At 35.9% G+C, this 21,004-nt stretch overlaps 1 protein-coding gene across 1 annotated transcript in view; it reads right to left on the bottom strand.

Annotated features, from left to right (window-relative positions):
- Positions 1-923: 923 nt before the first annotated feature.
- The window catches only part of LOC149188978 (leucine-rich repeat receptor protein kinase HPCA1-like), a 44,075-nt gene continuing 23,994 nt past the window's right edge, over positions 924-21,004 (bottom strand). The window contains exons 2-5 of the mRNA XM_089410094.1: positions 2,389-2,457; positions 2,234-2,308; positions 1,928-2,134; positions 924-1,695 (exon numbers count right to left, since the gene is read on the bottom strand). Coding sequence (XP_089266220.1) covers positions 924-1,695; positions 1,928-2,134; positions 2,234-2,308; positions 2,389-2,457 — 1,123 coding nt within the window. The remainder of the gene's footprint in view (positions 1,696-1,927; positions 2,135-2,233; positions 2,309-2,388; positions 2,458-21,004) is intronic.

The raw sequence follows: 21,004 nt of genomic DNA, 5'->3' as shown, positions 1-21,004 counted from the left end.
GAAAGAAAAAATTCATTAAACCGTAGCAATAAAAATTATTAAATTTTAATTTATTAAAAAAAATTAATAAAAACAAAATTAATAAAAAAAATTTATTAAAATATTTTAATCAAAATTAAATTTTAGTTTTTTTTATAACTTTGTTTCAAAACAATATTTTATTTATTTCAAAATATAAATCATAAAAAAAAAATTATTTTTTTTAAAACAAATTTTAATTTTTTAATTTAAAATATAAAAAATTAATAATTTTTTTTTAAAATTAATATATTAACTCCGACCCTCCCCCGCCCACCCCTAAATTTATGCTATGAAGTGACAAGGGTAGACCAATGGGAAAAGAAAAAATTAATTTATATGCAAAGAAAGTGGTAAACAAAATATTATCTAAATTGATTTATAAGGAATAATGTAAACATGATTATAATATATATTTCAATAAAACTAGCATGCAACGTATATTGTTGACAACACCAAAACAAAATCGAACTTTTAAAGATTCTAGTATATACCGAAACAAATCGAACTTTCAGATATTTTAGTACACTAAAAGACTTTATTTGGTTCTTACGGGTGTTTGTTTGCACTTCACATCCGAAATTTATTTATACGTGTTTGGAATTGAATAAAAAATTGGTCTCCATTTCGAATATTAAATGTATGCCTTTCTTCACCTTCTTATTAAAATGGTTTGATATTTTTTCCTTTTAATCTAAGTTGTATTACTTCATATAATCTAAAAAGACATTCAATAGTTTAGCTATATATTGTCATTAGACTTTGCAGCATATATGGTCTCAACTTATCCATGGGTATTTTGATTATTTTGATTGTTTGCTGATAGAGTAGTAATTCCAAAATTTTAAAAAATGTAATATTTGCAATTTTATTAGTGAATCTAAAAAACATCATATTACATAAAATCAACAGGAAATACCTCCGCCCTCCCCTCCCTCCCCCCGGCCCCCCTCCGCCCTCCCCTCCCTCGCCCTCCCCCCGCCCCCTCCGCCCTCCCGTCCCTCCCCCCGCCCCCGCCCACCCCGCCCCCTCCCCGGCCCCCCCCCCCCCGCCCCCTCGCCCTCCCCCCGCCCTCCTCCACCCGCACAGGGCCACCCCCGGGCCGCCCCGCCCCGCTCGACGGGCGGCGGGTTGATTCCGGGAATCGACCCGCCGCCCGTCGGGAGGGGCGGGGCGGCCCGGGGGTGGCCCTGCGCGGGTGGAGGAGGCCGGGGAGGGGGCGGGGGGAGGGAGGGGGGGCCGAAGCCTTGAGGCGGCTTATAGTCTTGATTACCGAGGAAGGAACTGATGCTCACAATCTCTGGGGATCCAAAGTACTTCAGTTGATCAAGAGGGAAAAACTGAACCGGCGTAATGAGATAATCGGTGTTGTCAAAATAGAGGCAGCACAGGTACACTGCGTCCACAGCGAAATTGAGACTCGATTGAAGAGATTGCTGTAAGCTCTGGAATAACTTATTATCGTTTAAATCTGAAAATAAGGGAGCTTTGAACACTAGTTTGCCCTGATAAGGCTGTTGGCATTGGCAGGAACTTGGATTGACCTTTAAGCCCCCGGAGCATGTCCTGCCTCCACATTGTGTTAGATTTGTTGCGTAGCTGGTTTGTCCACTGGATGTTTGACAGAAAATGCCAGAGTCTGAAGATTGGGATTGACAAAACGGATTTCCCTGAAGCCTGAAATTTCAAATTTCAAGCCATTACCATTCAGTGCCGTAATCAAGTTACCCAAAACCAATATCACCACTTGACAAAGATGAGCACATTAACAACTAGTGTAAGGTGAGATAAGAACATGAGCACTTGTGAGAATCAACCTACAAATTTACATTTGACAGGAGCCAAAATTGTGCAACCGACCATAGTGTAATTGTAGAGATGACAAAGTTGGGTCAGTAAAGGTACTCACAATATAGAAATGCTCGTAGTGCTTGACTGAGGCGCCTCGGTGATGTTATTATTTTGAAGGTTTATCAGTTCCAGGTTCGGGCTTACATTGTTGTTGAGAATCACAGTTCCGTTCAGATGATTGTCGCTGACATTCAGAGTCTCAAGGGACGGCAAGTCAAAAAAATTGGAGGGAACCTGTCCAGTCAGATTGCACTTATCCAGCACCCTGTGAAACGGAACAACAACATAAATCTGACATTATTCTAGCAGTTCTTCATCTGATCTTCAAAGCTTCTGTAAAAATGTTAACTTTTGAGGAACTTACACTGTTGTCAAGTCCTGTAAACTCGAAAGCCAAGGGGGAAATTCGGATGAACTGAAGTCATTGTTGCTCAAGTCCCTGAACACTGAATTCGTTATATCTAGATTGATATAAGCCAAACTTTCAAACAATAACACAAGTGTTTACCATTTACTTACAGATATTGGAGATAAGTTAGCCCAGATAAGTCTGGAATCGATTGGTTCAGGTTATTATTTGAAAGCTGTCTGAAAACAACACAGAATCACTGCACATCAGGAATCTCTTCAGTCAAAACCAAATTTCCGACTAAATTTAGTCCGAAAGTCATCCATTCATGTTTGGTCTAAGTGCAACTTCTAATAATGTTATATGTGTAAAGTCCTACATATTTCAAAGTGCAACTTCTAATAATGTTATATGTGTAAAGTCCTACATATTTCAAAGAAACATATTATTTCTCATATGGGGGCGGGGGGAGGGAGGGGGGCGGGGGTTAATATATTAATTTAAAAAAAAAAATTATTAATTTTTTAAATTTTAAATTAAAAAATTAAAATTTGTTTTAAAAAAATTAAATTATTTTAATTATTTTTTAAATAAAACGTTAATAATAATTAAAAAAATTTAATATGTTTTAAAATTTTTGTTTTAATAAATAAAAAATAAAAAAACTTTAATAATAATTTTTAATTTTTTTATACAACACATAATTATAATTATTTTTTTTAATATATTAATTTAAAAAAAAAAAAATTATTAATTTTTTAAATTTTAAATTAAAAAATTAAAATTGGTTTTAAATGTTTTTTTTTATGATTTATATTTTGACATAAATAACATATTGTTTAAAAAAACATTATAATTTTTTTTTTTAATTAAAAAAAGATGGTTTAAAAAAAAAAAGTAAATTTAATTTTTTTTTTTAACATAAAATGTAGGTTTAATTTTTTTTATTTTTTTTTGAAAATATAAAATGTAGTTTTAATAATTTGAATTTTTAAATTAAAAAATAATAATAATAAAAATTGTTTAATTTTTTTTTTTTTTTAATAAAAGACAAGATTGTTTAAAATTTTTTATTTATTTATTTAGTTTTAAATAAAATAGGTATGTTTAATAAAAGATAATTGTATTTTTGTTTTTTTTAATAAAAAATAACCATTTTTTTGGTTTATTTTTTTTATAATTTAATTTAATTTTTGTTTTTTTAATATTAATTTTACTAGTTTTTTTTATTTTTTTCGTTAATTTTCTATTTTTTTTTTAAACTAGTTTGTTTTTATTTTTATTTTTATTTTTTTTCCTAGTTTTTTCTAATGTTTTTTTTAATTTCTCTATTTCTACTTATATATATATATATATATATATATATATATATATATATATATTATTTTTTTATTTTTTTATTTTTTTTTTAATTTTGTTTCTTTTTCCAAATTCTTTATGGTTTGTGAGATTTTATTTTTTTTACATTTTTTGTTTTTTTTTTTAAATATTAATTTCACTAGTTTTTTAAATTTTTTTCGTTATTTTTCTATCTTTTTCTTTAAACTAGTTTGTTTCTATTTTTTTTTCGTAGTTTTTGTTAATATATATATATATATATATATATATATATATATATATTATTTCTCAATATTTACTTACTTAATTTTATATATATATATATATATATTTTTATAATTGTTTTTTTTTTTTCCAACTTCTTTTATGGTTTATGATATAATTTTTTTTTTAACATTTTTTATTTTTTGTTTTTGTCTTTTTTATATATTTTTTTATATTTGTTTTTTAGAGACAATTATTTCATGTGGATTGAAAATTTAATTAATGATGTATAAATATGTAGAATATCGAAAATGTAAAATATCGACCTTCTTCTTTAAATATGCAAATCAATAAAAGCCCCACTACAAAAATAAAAATAAAAAAATAAAAACTAGAAAATATGAAGAAGAAGATCACTTCCAAAATTATTAAATTTACGAAATAATTATTTACATTTCATACATTAGAAAATTTAAAGTCAAAAAATAGGTCTTTTAAAAAAAGGGTTACGAAATAATTATTTACATTTCACACACTAGAAAATTTAAAGTCAAAAAATAGGTCTTTTAAAAAAAGGGTGTGATGCAGAATACTCACTTTTTAAAATCAGCATGAAAATCATTACCATTCTAAAACTTGATTTCATCCTTGAACATGAAAAAAAATTAAAGTTCCAAAAACCATGTTCTAAAAAAAACATGTGTATTCTGCATCACCACTTTTGAAAATCGGGTCATTTTTTTGCTATCTCTACGAAACGGGTAACAGTATCAGTTCTCGTTTCAAAGTTTACATTGTTTTCATGTTATTATACACATAGAAAGCTTTCCAACGATGCAATAATCACATCAATTGGAGTCAATATGGAAAATTTATGCCACTCAGAAGTTGACTTTCCTGTTTTCACACCTATAGTTCGGAAGGATGCCGTGTCAGTCTACATTATTCATGGAAAATAGGCTAGCCACGTGTTTGTGATGTAAAAGACTCTAGAAGAATCTATTTTGTAACTCTAGTGAAGAGTTGATGTAGTAAAACTTAACCACTAGTAGGCTATCAGGTTGTGTTATAACCAGGCCACTAGGAGGAAGAGGCATTCCATTCTTTCGAGAGAATTTTGTTCCATAGCTGAGAAAAGATAGCCATGAGAGATAGGAGGTAGAGCATAGAGAGAGGATCTGTGCACTGTAGCAGCCCACGGGCCACAAACCATTAGGGGAAAAAAATAAACTATTAGAGGGAAAAAAATAAACTATTTTTTCAACTTATCTCCCTATGGTTTTACTAAAATTTCAAGTGGAAACACTCGCTAGATGCATATTTTGATTCCTCATCCAAGGAGTACACATGTTGCATACTTTCGATGGACCCTGCTACACAAAACATGAGAAATACATGAAAAACGTGATTGCAATCATGTTTTTTCAATGAAAAAAATGTGATTGCAATCACATTTTTCATGTATTTCTCATGTTTTGTGTAGCAGGGTCCATCGAAAGTATGCAACATGGGTACTTCTTGGATGAGGGATTAAATTTTGCATCCAACGAGTACTTCCTCTCAAAATTTTAGTCAAACCTTAAGGAGATAAGTTGAAAATACGAGTTGAAAAAGTGGTTTTATTATTTTATTGTTTTTTAATCTTTTTACTTTTTTACTCCAAAAATTGTGAATCATCCCCCATGGTTGACATCATCATCTTGAATCCTATTGGTTCTTATAAGTTTATTTTGGTTGTAAATTTTTCTTAGGAGGCCCATTTAAGACCTCAAAATTGCTCTAATGATTACTTCTTTGTATCTACAACCATATTTCCAGACAGAGAAAGAGAGCGAAACAACCTCCCCTTCCAGCTGGGATTTCTCCCAAAAGGGTTTCCCAGAGAGAATATCTTGTGTATTATGTGTGTGTGAGCTTATTTTGTTCTCTACTTTTCTTCTTGATTTACTTTTACATGCATGCACTTATTACAATTAATTTTACAGATCTAGAAATTAAATAAAACTGTAATATTGTAGAATCTCATATTTTAAATATATTATTGTCAGATATGTTATGAGGAATTGTCTAGTGGAATCTCCATGGCAGTTTATAGATCAATACTACTGAGACCATGGCCATCATAAAATGAACAAAATACCACTTATTGGAGATTTATAACACTACTTGATGAGGTATTTACAACATACATATATAAATATAACCAACACAACATCAAATAGATATACCAAAATACATCCGCTCAAGAGGAAAATAGAGAAGGATACATAGACTGCATCTGATCAGTCATCTCCCATGTAGCTTCATTAGGCCCAAAGTGCTTCCACCACGCTTTAACCTGCTCGATTACTCTGTTTCGGAGCATGAGTTGTTTCCACTAAAATATGCATTGTGGTTCTGGCTAGAATTCTCCCTCTAGTTCCACTTGCAATACAGACCAGTTAATCACATGATCAACATCCTAGACATCTTAAGCAATGAAACATGGAAAACATCATGGAATTCCGTTGTTGGTGGTAGTGCAACTCTGTACGATACTAGCCCAATCCTCTCAAGGATATCAAAAGGCCCGCAATACTGAGGTGCCAACTTGGTACATGACCCAATCCTCAAGGAGCTCTTTTTGGGCTTGATGCCCAGGTACACATGTTCCCAAACCTGGAACTCCTTAAATACCTTGTGTTCATATGCATAATTTTTTTTCCTGTCCTGTGCCACCTTCAAATTCCTCTTGATAACCTATATTTCTTGTTGCATCTATGCCAACATGTCTAGTCCAATCAATTCCTTGTTCACTGGATCACTCCAACTGATGGGAGTATTACAAATCCATCCATAAAGTGCCTCAAACAAAATCATCTTTGACGACTCCCGATACCCATTGTTGTACGAAAACTCTACCAGTGGAACAAATCTTCCCACTTCTATTTTTTATGCATGACATACTTCCTCAAAATGTCCTTAATAATCTTGTTAAACCTTTCTATCTACACATCTTTCTGTGGATGATAGGTTGTACTAAAAGCCAACTTTGTCCCAAAACTCTTAAACAAATCCTTCCAAAAACTGGAAATGAACTTAACATCTCTGTCATATACAATCTTCTTTGGAACACTATGAAATATCACTATCTCCCTAATGAAAACCTGAGCTACCTCATTGGTTGGATTAATAGACTTCACTTGAATGAAGTGAGCTACTTTGGTCAACCTTTCAACCAAAACCATGATGGAATCATGATGTCTAGGTATCTTCAGCAAACCTGTAATGAAATCCATAGAAATGGCCTCCCATTTCCATTCAGGAATTGAAATTGATTGTAATAAACCACCTAGATGTTTGCATTCTACTTTTACCTATTGACAAAACAAACACCTAGCGAAGAACTTAGCCACATCTTTCTTTAGATTCGACCAATAGTATAACTTCTTCACAGATGTCAAAGTCTTTTAATATCATGTGGGAGCTGAATATGGCTTAACATGAAATTCCCTCAAGATAATATTCTTGAGCTCACTATTTTCCGACACATAGATCATGTCCCTAAATCTCTCCAAACCATCTACCATGAGATGATAATACACACCCTGATCACTTGTACTTTGTTGTTGTAACATGTGCTTAAGTTGTTGGTACTTGTCATCTTGTTGCGCCGCATGCAAGATATGATCCTATAAATTTGTCCCATATGAAGTCATAGCTACAATATGAATTACTTGCACTGTTATGCTAAGAGAATCTGCAGCCCTATTATCCTTTCCCTTAATGTACCTGATCTCAAAGTCAAACTCACTGAGCATAGCTAACCACCTACCTTTTTTGGAATTCATATTAGGTTTTTCAAACAAGTACCTCAACCCACTATGATCACTCATCAAAATTAACCTCTTACCAAGAAGATAATGTCTCCACATCTTGAATGCATGAATGATCATTGCCAACTCAAGATCGCGAGTCGCATAATTCTCCTCGTTCTCATTCAGTTTCCTTGACTCGTAGCATACTACTTGTCCCTCATGCATCAAGAATCCACCAAGTCCTCTTGTAGAAGCATCTATGAATTATTTATCTGGATTTGCAATCTTCAACATCGAAGCATTTGTAATAATATGCTTCAACTTCTCAAAACTAGTTGCACATTCCTACGTCCATTCAAACTTATTCTTTTTCTTTTGAATGATGTAATAAGATATTAAATTCATGAGAAGTTCTTGATGAACCTCCTGTAGTAATCTGCTAATCCCATAAATGATCTGAACTCATCCACATTCCTAGGCGTTTCCCATTCCATGATAGCTCTAATATTTTCTGAGTCCACTACTATACCTTCCTTAGAAACAACATGTCCCAAGTAATGAACTTTTGTATGAAAGAAACTTCACTTACTGAGCTTGGGATACAACTGATGCTCTCTTAGTAGTCTTAACACTACTGCTAGATGTTTTGCATGTTCTTCCTCATTCTTAGAATATATCAATATATCATCAATGAATACTAGCAAAAAATTATCCAGATAAGAACACAACACACTATTCATCAAACACATGAAAGTAGTTGGAGCATTAGCCAAACCAAAAGGAACCACAACAAATTCCCATACCTAGTCTGGAAAGCATTCTTGTAGATGTCCTCTTCTTTGATGTGTACTTGATGATATCCAGATCTCAAGTCAATATTCGAAAAAACTATTTCTCCCTTCAACTAATCAAATAAGTCATCAATCCATGACAATGGGTACCTATTATTAATCGTCACCTTGTGCAGTTGTTTGTAATCAATACACAACCTCATATTACCATCCTTATTCTTCACAAACAATACTGGTGTTTATTTGGGGTAGCATCGGATGTGCTCTAGCCATGAAAATTGGTGGACATGCTAAAGCACATTAGATCTCCAAAACCCAGAAATTTTTTTGGAAAAATTAATCCGGATGAATAGTTATTAAACTAATTAATATTTTTAATGAGTTCCTAAGTCTAAACTTAGGGAAATAAAAATATTAATGGGTATTAATAAAGATAAGGATGAGAAGCTTCCAAAATATAAGGATCGAGTCTATTTTAATCTTATTCATTGATTAGGGAATTAATCTCGGTCATTGATTCATCAATAGGAAAAGTATAAGATGGGACTTGAGGTTCAGTTGGAGATATACTGAGGGAGGCAAGTCGGTTCAATTTCTGGAGCGGGGTTTGCTGAGAAATTCGAACTAGAACACTGGATTGCAGCAAGAGGTAGCGAATATGGAACAGAGAGGCAGGTTCAATACCAGAAGATTAGCTCAGAGATCAGAGAGGCAGACACAGAGGTAGTAGGATTGCACAGTCACTAGAGGGCCTACGTCGGTGATGCAGATAGGCTCAGTGCTAACGCAAAGAGGCAGGGGATGATGCAAAGGGTATGGGAGCTATGTAGAGGCCAGCAAGTCTGACGTTGAGTCTAAGGGAGGTGCTGTAGAATTTATCACTATTGGGTGAGCCTGTTTAGCACCCAGTTATACTCATGAAAATCTTATTAATAAAATCCTCCTCTACTGCATCGGTTTTCCCGCATTGGGTTTTTCTGGGGACATTCGTCCAAAAATAACTGTGTTTATGTGTTTGATTTTTGTGTATTTTTTGTTTATGTTATATGGTGTGAAATTTGCAGTAGAGTTTATTTTAATATTTACTGAAACGATTTCGTAAATAACTTATTAAAGAATAAGTAGAAAAAATAAATTAGTTGTTGCAGTAATAGAATTTTCACATGGCATCAGAGGAAAGAATCAGATACATGAAGGGAAAATCAATTATGGGTTGAGATCATGATGTACAGGCGTCAAAATTAAGAGACTCGTGTAGATTTACAAAAAATTGCACAAGGGATATAAATCTCGATTTTTCTATGTTGGCTTCGAGATTGGAAGAAGAAGTTGATTGTATAACAAGCTCGACATCATCTGAGGTATGGTATATAGATAGTGGAACCTCCTAGAATATGGCAGGAATCCAAGAATTTTTCTCTGAGTATTAGGAGGAAAGGATGAATTTTCAGGTCAACATGGGGAATAAGGCAAAGTGTACTCCAGTAGGAAAGGGGACCATAGTGTTTCAAACAGAAACGGGAGAGCGGTTCCAGGCCCCCAATGTGCTGCATGTGTGAGGACTAGGGATGAACTTACTTTCCGTATAACAACTTCAAAGAGAGGGCTATGATGTTTTCTTCATCAAGGAGAAAGTGTATGTTAAACATCCAAGCTGGAAAAAGAAAGTGTAGATCAGAATCAAGAATAATAGGATGTACAGGTTACAGCTAGAATCACCAATGGAACTAATAAGCAGTCATGGGGACAAGGATCTGAATGAACTATGGCATAGACGAATTGGACATTTTCACCATGGGGCACTGAGAATTCTCAGGAAAACTGTAACAAGAGTTCCATATCTTAGTATAGAAAGAGATGATGTATGTAGAGGACGTGCTCTGGCAAGTATGCCAAAGCAACATTTCCTAGAAGTAAAAATAGGGCCAAGAGTGTACTAGGATTGATACACTCATATATTTGTGGATTGATGTCCACTAAATCTCTTAGTGGTGTCGAATACTTCATCACCTTCATCGATAACCACTCTAAGAAAACTTGGATTTATTTTCTAAAAACCAAGGATGAGGTTTTCTGTCGATTCAAAGAGTTCAAGGCTCTGGTGGAGAATCTGACTGGAAAGAAAATAATTTTTTTGCGCTCAGATAATGGTGGAGAATATGTCGACAAGGACTTCACATAATTTTGTGTTAGGGAGAGCATCAGAAGGGAGTGGACAACTCCGTACAATCCAGAGCAGAATGGAGTAGCAGAAAGGAAGAACCGGACTATTGGGGAAGCAGCTAGGGCCATGATGTATGATCAGGATATACCAAAATTCCTTTGGGCAGAAGCATGGAACACGACAGTTTATGTTTAGAATAGAACTCCTCATCAGGCATTGGGAAAGAACTCTTCATACCCAAGGAAAGGAGGAAGAAGTTGGATCAAATTGCAGAGAAAGGATATCTAGTGGGATATGGTGAGAACACTAAGGCATACAGAATCTATCTTCCAGGGAGTATGAAGGTAGTGGTTCGATGATATGTGAAGTTCATTGAGGACAGGGAATTTAGAAAATATCAAGAAATGCCTTCCGAGGATCAGTCAAAAGATGAGTCGTTGGTCAAACCACTTCAACCAACAGAAGTCAATAATTCTTCCTCAGAACAAGAAGAATCATAGGAGGAGGAGGAGCTAACATAAGCACCTACTACTAGAGGAAGAATGAGTAGGGAACTTTGTCAAATTCTACGAGATGTAGAGGATTTCATTGGTGCACTAAGAAACAATAAAAGGGAGTGAAAACAGCTAGATAGATATCAAGCATTAATAGCTTAGGATGGGGAGGCTGCTCAACATCAGGTTTGGGTGGATGCGATGGTAGAGGAATAGAACTCTATAATGGTGAACGATGTCTGGGAGGTAGTTCCGAGGCCTCAAGATAGATAGATGGTAGGTTTGAGATGGATCTACAAGATTAAATACACTGCAGACGACGGTGTGGAAAAATACAAAGGCAAGTTTGTGGCTAAGGGGTATGCTTAGAAGGAAGGAATTGACTATAAAGAGACCTTCACCCCAGTATCGAGGTACACATCTATTAGAACCGTGATATCTCTTGCAACATAGATGGTATGGGAGATTCATTAGATGGATGTCAAAACGACATTCCTGAACGTGGGTGATAGAAGAGGAGGTATACATTGAACAACTAGAAGGCTTTGAGACACATGAGAAGAAGTCTCATGTATGCAAATTGAAGAAAGCTTTGTATGGAATGAAACAGGCACCTAGAGTGTGGTATGGTCAAATTGATGGCTACTTGCAGAAGATGGGATTTGTTAAGAGTGACGCAGATCCAAATCTGTACTATTTGGTTGTATAGAATGAGCCTCTAATCCTAGTATTATATGTGGATGATATCTTCCTGACTGGATCATCCAGGCTCATCGGGGGCTGCAAGAAGAATCTAGCCACAAAATTTGACATGAATGATTTGGGAGATATGCATTATTTCCTGGGATTGGAAGTTTGGCAATAAAAGGGGGAGATATTCATTACACAAGGGAGATATGCTACATAAATTTTGAAGAGGTTCAGGATGTGGGATTGTAGACCCATGGCTACTCCAATGATCACCAACAGTAAGAAAATTGATGCATCAGAATACAAGGATGTTGATCCCACCTTATACAGGTAGCTCATAGGATCCCTGGTGTATCTAGTCAATACCAAGCTAGACATTTTTTATGCTATTAACACCCAGAGTCAGTTCATGGTGGAACCGAAGAGGGCGCACTAGGCAGCATCCAAACATGTTCTCAGATATTTACAGGGAACAGTTGATCATGGAATCTTATACACTAGGAGTAAGGATATCATATTGAGTGTATTTACTGATGCAGATTGGGCAAGAAGTTCAGTAGACCGAAAAATTACTTCTAGGTACTGTTTCAACATTGGATTGAGAATGACCTCCTCGTGTAGTAGGAAACAGAAATACGTAGCTCTGAGTTGAGCTGAAGTAGAATATATGGCTACAGGCCCAGCTTCATGCGAAGCCATATGGCTTAGAAAACTGCTTGTGAACCTATTCAGAAGAAAGATGGAGGTGACCAGGATCATTTGTGATAATCAGAGTTGCATCAAGCTCTCTGAGAATCTATTTTTTCACGATTGGTCAAAGAACATTGATATTCAGTGTCACTTTATCCGAGACTGTGTCCAATGAGGAGTTGTGCAGTTGAGCTACACTCCTACAAGAGAATAGGTGGTAGACATCCTTACCAAGGCCCTTGGAAGAAATCTTTTTGATTATTTCAGGGAGAAGATGGGGATGATAAAGAATCCATTTCAGTAGCAGAAATGGGTATGATTTTGCAGTATAGTAGCAGTAGCACGATGTATCATAATGAGAAGAGGTTGTAGTGTAGATGTAGCATTGGGAAGAAGGAACAAAAACAACATGGATGCAGAGGGAGTTGTAGTGCAGATGCAGTGTTGGGAAGAAGGACTAGCAGTAGCATAGATGTAGAGGGAGTTTTCGTACAGATGCAACAGTGGTAGTGGCAGAGCCATGGGTATAAGTACAAGATGCAGTAGTGTAGAGGATGTTGGTAGGGGATGCCTAGCATCATCACAGGTACCGGTGCCATATAATCAGAGTGATGCTCAGTGTGGAGTATTACTAGAGCACATTCCTCGCTAAGAAGGGGTGTTGATTTGGGGTAGCATCGGATGTGCTCTAGCCATGAAAATTGGTGGAGAGGCTAAAGCACATGAGATTTCCAAAACCTAGAATTTTTTTTGGAAAAATCCATCCGGATGAAGAGTTATTAAAATAATTAATATTTTCAATGAGTTCCTAAGTCTAAAGTTAGGGAAATAAAAATATTAATGGGTATTAATAAATATAAGGATGAGAAGCTTCCAAAAGATAAGGATCAAGTCTATTTTAATCTTAGCCATTTATTAGGGACTTAATCTTGGTCATTGATTCATCAACAGTAAATGTATAAGAGGGGAATTGAGGGTTAGTTGGATATATACTGAGGGAGACTAGCTAGTTTGATTTCTGGAGTGAGGTTTGCTGAGAAATTCAAACTAGAAGACTGGATTGCAGCAAGAGGTAGCGAATATGGAACAGAGAGGCAAGATTAGTACCATAAGATCAACACAGAGATTAGAGAGGTAGATGCAAATCCTGCTAGGTAGATGCAGAGGCAACAGGACTACACAGTCACTAGAGGGCCTAGGTGGGTGATGCAGAGAGGCCAAGTGCTGATGTAGAGAGGCAGGAGGTGACGCGGAGGGTCTGGGAGCTGCGTAGAGGCCAACAAATCTTATGCTGAGTTTGAGGGAGGTGTTGGAGAATTTATCTCTGTTGGGTGAGCCTGTTTGGAACCTAGTTGTACTCATGAAAAGCTGATTAATAAAATCCTCCTCTGTTGCATCAGTTTTCCCGCATTGGGTTTTCTTGGGACATTCGTCCAAAAATAACTGTGTTGATGTGTTTGATTTTTGTGCATGTTTTGTTTCTGTTCTATGGTGTGAAATCTGCGTAGAGTTTATTTTAACATTTACTGAAGCGATTTTTTAAATAGCTTAGTGAAGAATAAGTAGGAAAAATAAATTAGTTGTTGTAGCAATATAGTTTTCACAACTGGTGCACCCCAAGGTGACACACTTGATCTAATGTATCCCTTATCAAGAATTTCCTTAAGCTGCAACTTCAATTTCACCAACATTGGAGTGTTCATCTTGTAATGTGCCTTAGATGTTGGTGCTTCTCTCGTCATAAACTCAATGGGAAAATCCACTTACCTATGAGCTGGTAACTCATAAATCTTTGCTAAAAATACATCTTGAAACTATTGCAAAACCAGATACAACTTCAAGACTTCATCATCCTCAACATCCTTACCTTTGTCACTAGAAATACGAATTGCAAACATTACACACCATTTCCTACAACTACGCTTTTCCTACATAGTTATAACCATTCTTACTGATGTAGGCTTCTTCTTTCCTTTCAAGATTCTCGTCTCTCCATCATCATCCAAGCACTCAGTAGCCTTATAATATAAATATAACTTAGTTATGTGAATGTACAACCAATCCATACCCAACAACATATTTTATGATCCCAACGAAAGTATATTTGTATGTGCTAATGTAGATATACCATTCAACTCAAATGCATAATATCTTAGCCAATGATGAACTTTTTTCTTAGTACATGTAACCAAATGCACTAACCAAGACTTTTCATGCATTTCTTTACTCAAGAAACACTTATCCACCATGTCAGGACTGATATAACTATAGTTAGATCCAGTGTCAATCAAAATAAAAACAACTTGATCACAAAGTCTTCCTTCCATCTTGATAATAGATGCATGATGATCAACCTACCTATTATCCAATGTGACATAAATACGAGGAATACTCTGTCCAACATACCCAAATGTACATGCCTCCTTAGCACTGTAAATCTGTACGTTTCCACCCCGATGTCGTGGACAATATATCCTGTGATGATCATTGCCATAAATCCAACACTGCAAAGGCTTCCTATCATCACCCTTGTTCTGCTCCTCAGACTGAAATTCATGTCCTTTGCCAACTGCATTGAATTTTTTGTATGAAGCTACATTATCCTTGTTACCTACATCTTGAGGTATTCCTCGCTTCTTATCCCATTTTCCCTTGGCCTTATCATTACCTTTCCAACCCTTATTAGGCTCCAACTTACACTTAGACTGGTCATAAAAGTGTTTCAACTTGCCAATGACTTCTTCTAGTGACCGAGGGTCATCATACTCAATTTGATCCTTAAATGCTAATGGAAATCTGCTAACGAATATTTGAACCTTCATCTTCTCATCCTCAAGATATGGCACATACCTTAATAGCTCCAAGAACTTAGTCGTATGTTCTTCGTCTGTCATAGATCCCATGTTCAACTCATAGAACTCCTTAGCCTTACCATCATAGTACCTTTCTAACAAGTACTTCTTCCTGCAGAGTCTCTTGAATTCATGCCATAACTCCTCTATCCTAATTTCTCTAACACACTTCACATCTTCCCACCAAATGGCATATTTCCTTTTGAGACTAAAAATGGTTGTCATGGCTTTCATATTCTCTATATAATCATGCATCTCAAAGGAAATTCTTCATTCTAGGCAACCATGCTTCTTCATCTTCTAGTTTTTTCACCTCTCCATTAAATGTAGGTGGCTTGGAATTCTTGAACTCATATGGAAAGTATCTGTCTCACTCCTCCTGTAACGATGATAACAATGATGACCATCATATCTGTCTGAACCAAAGCTAGAATAAAACACGTAGCCACTGCCTCTCCTATCAGGTTTATCCAAGAGCCTACCATCTTTGACTGTGTCATCCCTGTCCGACTTGTGCCCTCCATGAGATCTGCTACCATACGCCCCATTAGTCTTTTCCTCCTACCCATAACTAATATGTGGTTGTCCATGTCTCTGCAAATTTGACAAACTCTAAAGGATCACTACATTGACCTTTACTTGTTTCTCCTGTGCCCTGGCAAGTATTTCCTATGACTGAATGAGTTTTTCATTATCTTCCTTACAACTCCTGATTTCTGCTTTTAGACTTCTCAAAGTATCTTATATGTTAGGAGAGTACTCATCTCTGTGTTTCTCATATGATCTATAAGGAGCATCACATGAATTGTAATCCACCATTCTTCTAGTCATCTTTGATCTTCTTCATCTTGCAAACATACCATGTCAGATAAACCAAATATAAACATAATCAACATACCTCAGTGAAGTCTAGGGGAGGTTATATCGTTTTCAAAATCGATCCATATTAGCACGATAAATATATATACATAATCATATAAATATGTCAACATCATGCATGTCAACACTAGTTGCATACAAATACCTTATGCATGACAACCATAACCATGATGACACATGCATAACAACCACATAGACACTCGCATGTATGATAGCCACTTTTACTCTAAGGTCCATTGTTGTAGCCTCACTCTGATTCCACCTTGTAACCACCTCCTCCCACATTTACTGAATTTCACCGGTCTTCGAGGGTAAACATGAGATGAAGAGTTATTATGACATGACTAGACCTCCCAACTCGAGTTAAGGATGTGGGGCCTATAAAATGACCACAAATTGACAACTCACAACATCCCTAAGGGCTACAGGACACTCACGGGTTGAAGGATCACCCCAAGTAACCAAGCCCTAAGCGGGGGCTGCATTTCTCCCAATTTAACTCCTAAATGCATGCATGACAAGGCCTATATGTAGATATAGGCCTCCAAATGCATGCACACAACTACTTGAGTGTGGTTGTGACCCAAATTATCTAGTTCAGAGAATGCGGTCCTGAAATTTAAGCCACAATTCCAAACCATCTTCCAAACCACTACCCAGAACTTCCTGAGACTTTTCATACTCATAATTTACTCAATGACAAAGCTAAAAATTCAAACTTGAATCAGAAACTTGACCCGAACTAACCAGAACACACTAGGCATTTCATCAAACACATGGAAAACATGTAAGTTATAGGTCATGAATGCATATATGATCATAAAAGTCTAAGATTCATCTGAGAATCACTGATAAGGCCCTATACCCTCTCCACATAGTTGCAACAACACTTGTTAGTCCATATATTCATCAACTGATCAATAGATAATCAATTCATGTGTAACACCCCTCCCTTGTATGTAAAACTTTGCTAACCTAAGTTGAGAAAAGCTAGGTCTGATGTGTAACAAGAAAAGTAAATACTTTATGAAATAAATAAAATAATTAATCACTTGGAAAAGCGAGACACCAAGAGATAAGATTTCTCACCAAATCCCATTGGTGAATGGGAAGGGATAATTCTTTCATGATAAGACTTCTAGATCCAATTCTAGATAAGATTAATGGATTGGAGATAAATATCCATTAAGATACTTAGCTAGAGAAATATGCTAAGTTAAGAAAAACATAAAAGCCTTGTGGGAGAGAAAGGCAAGCTTTTATGAGGAAAAGTCTCCCTGGAGATAAAGGCGAGCTTTTCTGGGAAAAGCCTAGGAAGATGGATAAAAAAGATCGACAAAAGAGGGACGTTGCTAATGGAAACCATATCATGAAAGAGGGTATTAAATACCAATTGAAGAGATCAACAGAGGTAGTTGATCCATGGAAATAACTCTCGGCTTGGGGTGAACTGGTGGAAGACAGTTCTAGGTTGGGTGGTGGTGCTTGGTTTTTCCCAAGTAACATCCTTTTAGATAATCTGGTTGCATGAGATGTTTGTATGTTGACTCTTACTCTCTATATTGTCAATTCTGAAGCATATAAGAGAAATTTCTTAGGTTGTTCTTACATATAAATTGATTGAATAATGTGCATATGACTACTATGTATGACTAGATTTGCCTAAGTTAGTTGTGGGCATGAGTTGATTATATATGAGCGCATATGATAGCCATTTCATATAAATTAAATCCCAATTATGTTTATTAAAGAAACATAATATGTGGATATTATGCAGTATTGGTGCTATCGTGTATTTTGTCTAAGAAAATGAATAATTATGCTTGAGACAACTATGTAAATTGGGTAACTGTGGTTAAGGCTCAACTGTGTAAACTATGGTTCAGGTTATTTATGCTATGCATTATGCATCCAATGCTTCTTTTTTAACTAATTGTCCATAATCCCTAAGATACACATGCAATTGTGGCAGTAGGACTATGATTGTGTTATGGGAAATACTAGCTTTAGTATATTTATGTTGAAGTTTTCATCTATGCTGATATTGAGGTAGAAAAGGAAGTAAGTCTTTATGCATAATCTTGTCCTGTTGAATGCCCATGGTTGATCATTCATTTCTAGTTATAATACATGCATAAGGGTTGAATTGGAAGCTTGTATTAAGGTTCTATTTATTGAACCTAAGAGTCCACATCATGAATCTAGTAAAGCCTCGGAGGAGTTGTAGTATGGTGCCCAAGGGGTATGGCTCATTTCTTTGATGTTGTCAAAATTTGAAGAATATGAGTATAGTGTATTATAAAGATTTGTTCATGTAATACTTGTGACGACTAATTGAATCTAACTTTAACCGAAGCAAATTTAAGGAATGGGAGCCTAGTAGGAAATTGTCAAATTAGGCTCAGGGTAGTATGTGACATCATGACAAGATCATAAATGATACACATTATATAAGTAACATATAACCATAAATAACTATCATATAAACCATGGTAGAACAACCATAAGGTTACCATCATAATCAATACATATACTCATATATCACCATAGGAAAATGTCTCATGTTAACATCGGAAAATGCCAACCAATTCGGGAACTTCCATGTACCATCGAACCATAGATTTTCTTGTACCAAATCTCTCTTTCAGCCAACCACCCCTGCGCCATATTCCAAGCATGAATGTGGGATCTCATGGAATAAACCAGGATAAACCAAACCCAGGCTTCCAGAGGAAAAACCATGTCATCCTTTAACCAATGATTCCACGTCACAGTCGGACATCATTATCACCAACCAGATCAGTATCTACTTAAGTTTTTTAGGGCTCCGGGAACTAGTAACTCAATGCACAACCTTATAGGGCTCTAGAGTGTTTGCCCCAACCTAGGCTCCAGGACTAGTATCTCAACCCAAGTTATTCCAAGGATTCCAAATTGTTTGTTCCAACCCACATCCATAAGCAATTATGAGCACCAATCAGAAAAAAATCAAGTGGAAAAACCCACAACACCATGGCTATCTAGGAAATGACAAGGCAAGGCTAAAACTACTATAATATAGGAAAATATCCATGCTAATGACAACACACAACAAGATAATCACATGCATATACCATGCATCTATAACATCCCCAGGTTAAAATTTCATGTAATAAAGTTCATATAAGAAAACTAAGACCAAGGTCATGGGACACTATTCCAAGCTTAATGTTGGGAAAAACTTCTGAGTGGGTGTTCATTTGGTTTATTATGGCTAAGGAAATTGGAAAAGGCATAGAGACATTACTTGTCATTTTATTCATGAAAATAAAGGAAAATTGGAGAAAAGGGAGATGAAAGGTCACAGGTTTGCATGAGAGGAAAATTGAAGGAAAAATAAAGGAAATTTCAAGAAAATAGTTGCCTCAATAATAAAAAGGCTTCTGAGGATCAATTCACAACTTTTGTCAGGTCTATCTTGGAGCTCTCTCTATTCTCTCATACTATTTCACACTTAGAGCATTCTTGGAGCACTTTGGCATTTGAAATAGGAAAGAAAAGGAAGGACAAGAAGGAAAATGAAAGAAAGGGACAAGAGAAGAAAAGTTGGATTAAGAAGCTTCAACAGGAATAGTTGCAGGTAATAGGTTGCATGTGTGATTTCCTAGTTGTTTTGTGAGTGCATGGTACATGCAGGTGTGTATTTGGTTCTCTTGTTGTCAATGGAATGGGTTTTTCACGTGTGACAGTGTTTTTTGCCTTGCCTTTCTGTTTCTGGATAGCCATGGTGTGATGGGGTTCTTTTATTCGGTTGATCTTTGGATTGCTGGAAGATTTCGGAACTGCGTGAGGTGGTCTCAGGAAAATTCCCAAGGGCCTTGAAATCCCTTGACCGTTTTTTTTGGGATTACGGTAAAGCTTGAGGATGGAGATGGGAAAATTACTCAAGGTATTGGTGAAGAACTTACAAGGAATTCAAGCTTGCTTTGGCCTAGTAATCCCTTGACCAATTTTGGTGGGATTGTGGTAAATCCTGGTTGTTTATGTGCTTGTTTTGAGCCTAGGAATCCCTTGACTGGTTTTGGTGGGATTGCGATAAAGCCTAAAGGTGTAGGTGGTTTAATCTCTAGGAATCCCTAGTTTTTTTTTGTGTGTTAAGTTGCACATTCATGCTTGGAATATGGCACAGGGCTAATTGGATGAAAGAAATAGTTGGTTCAGCTCAATCTATGGTTAGGTCAAACATGGAAGTCCATGACTTGGTTGGATTTTTCATATGTTAATAAGAGATATCTTCTTATTGTATTTCATGAGTAAATGTACTCGTTATTATGTAGATTTGATGGTTGTTCCATCATGGTTGATAAGTTGGTTATTTCTTGGTTATAGGTTTAGTTTCATAACATGTTCTAGCTATAGATATTAATGTGTTTGATTTGTTGATAAATGGTTAATGATTGCATGACCTAAAAAATGTTCTTGTAGCTATTATGAGAGGGAATTAGACCTTATTGATGATTCTCAAATAATTTTTAGACCCATATGTTCAGATATGCATTCATGACCTATAGATTACATGTTCTCAATATGTTTGACAAAATGCCTGTCATGTTCTAGGTAGTATAGATCAAGTTCTTCCTTAAAATTTGTATGTCTAGCATTATTGTCATGTAATTATTGATTTTAAGAAGTTACAGGAAATTTTGGGTAGTGGTCTAGAGGCTGACCTAGAATCTAGCCTTAGATCTCTAGCTCGCATGCTCCTAACTGGAAATTTTGGGTTGCGATTGCATGGTTGTAAGCTTGTGCATGTGGTTGGAGGATTCCAACCGCATGGAGACTTTGTTGTGGGTGCGGTTGAGGGCCCAAGGCAGAGAAGGAGGGGTCCAACTCAGGGTTTGGCCACCT

This window comes from Pinus tabuliformis, chromosome 3_1 (genome assembly GCF_031772625.1).
Source record: "Pinus tabuliformis cultivar Carrire ecotype Pingquan chromosome 3_1, CPIR1, whole genome shotgun sequence".
NCBI lineage: Eukaryota > Viridiplantae > Streptophyta > Pinopsida > Pinales > Pinaceae > Pinus > Pinus tabuliformis.
This window is presented reverse-complemented; position numbering and strand designations above follow the sequence as displayed.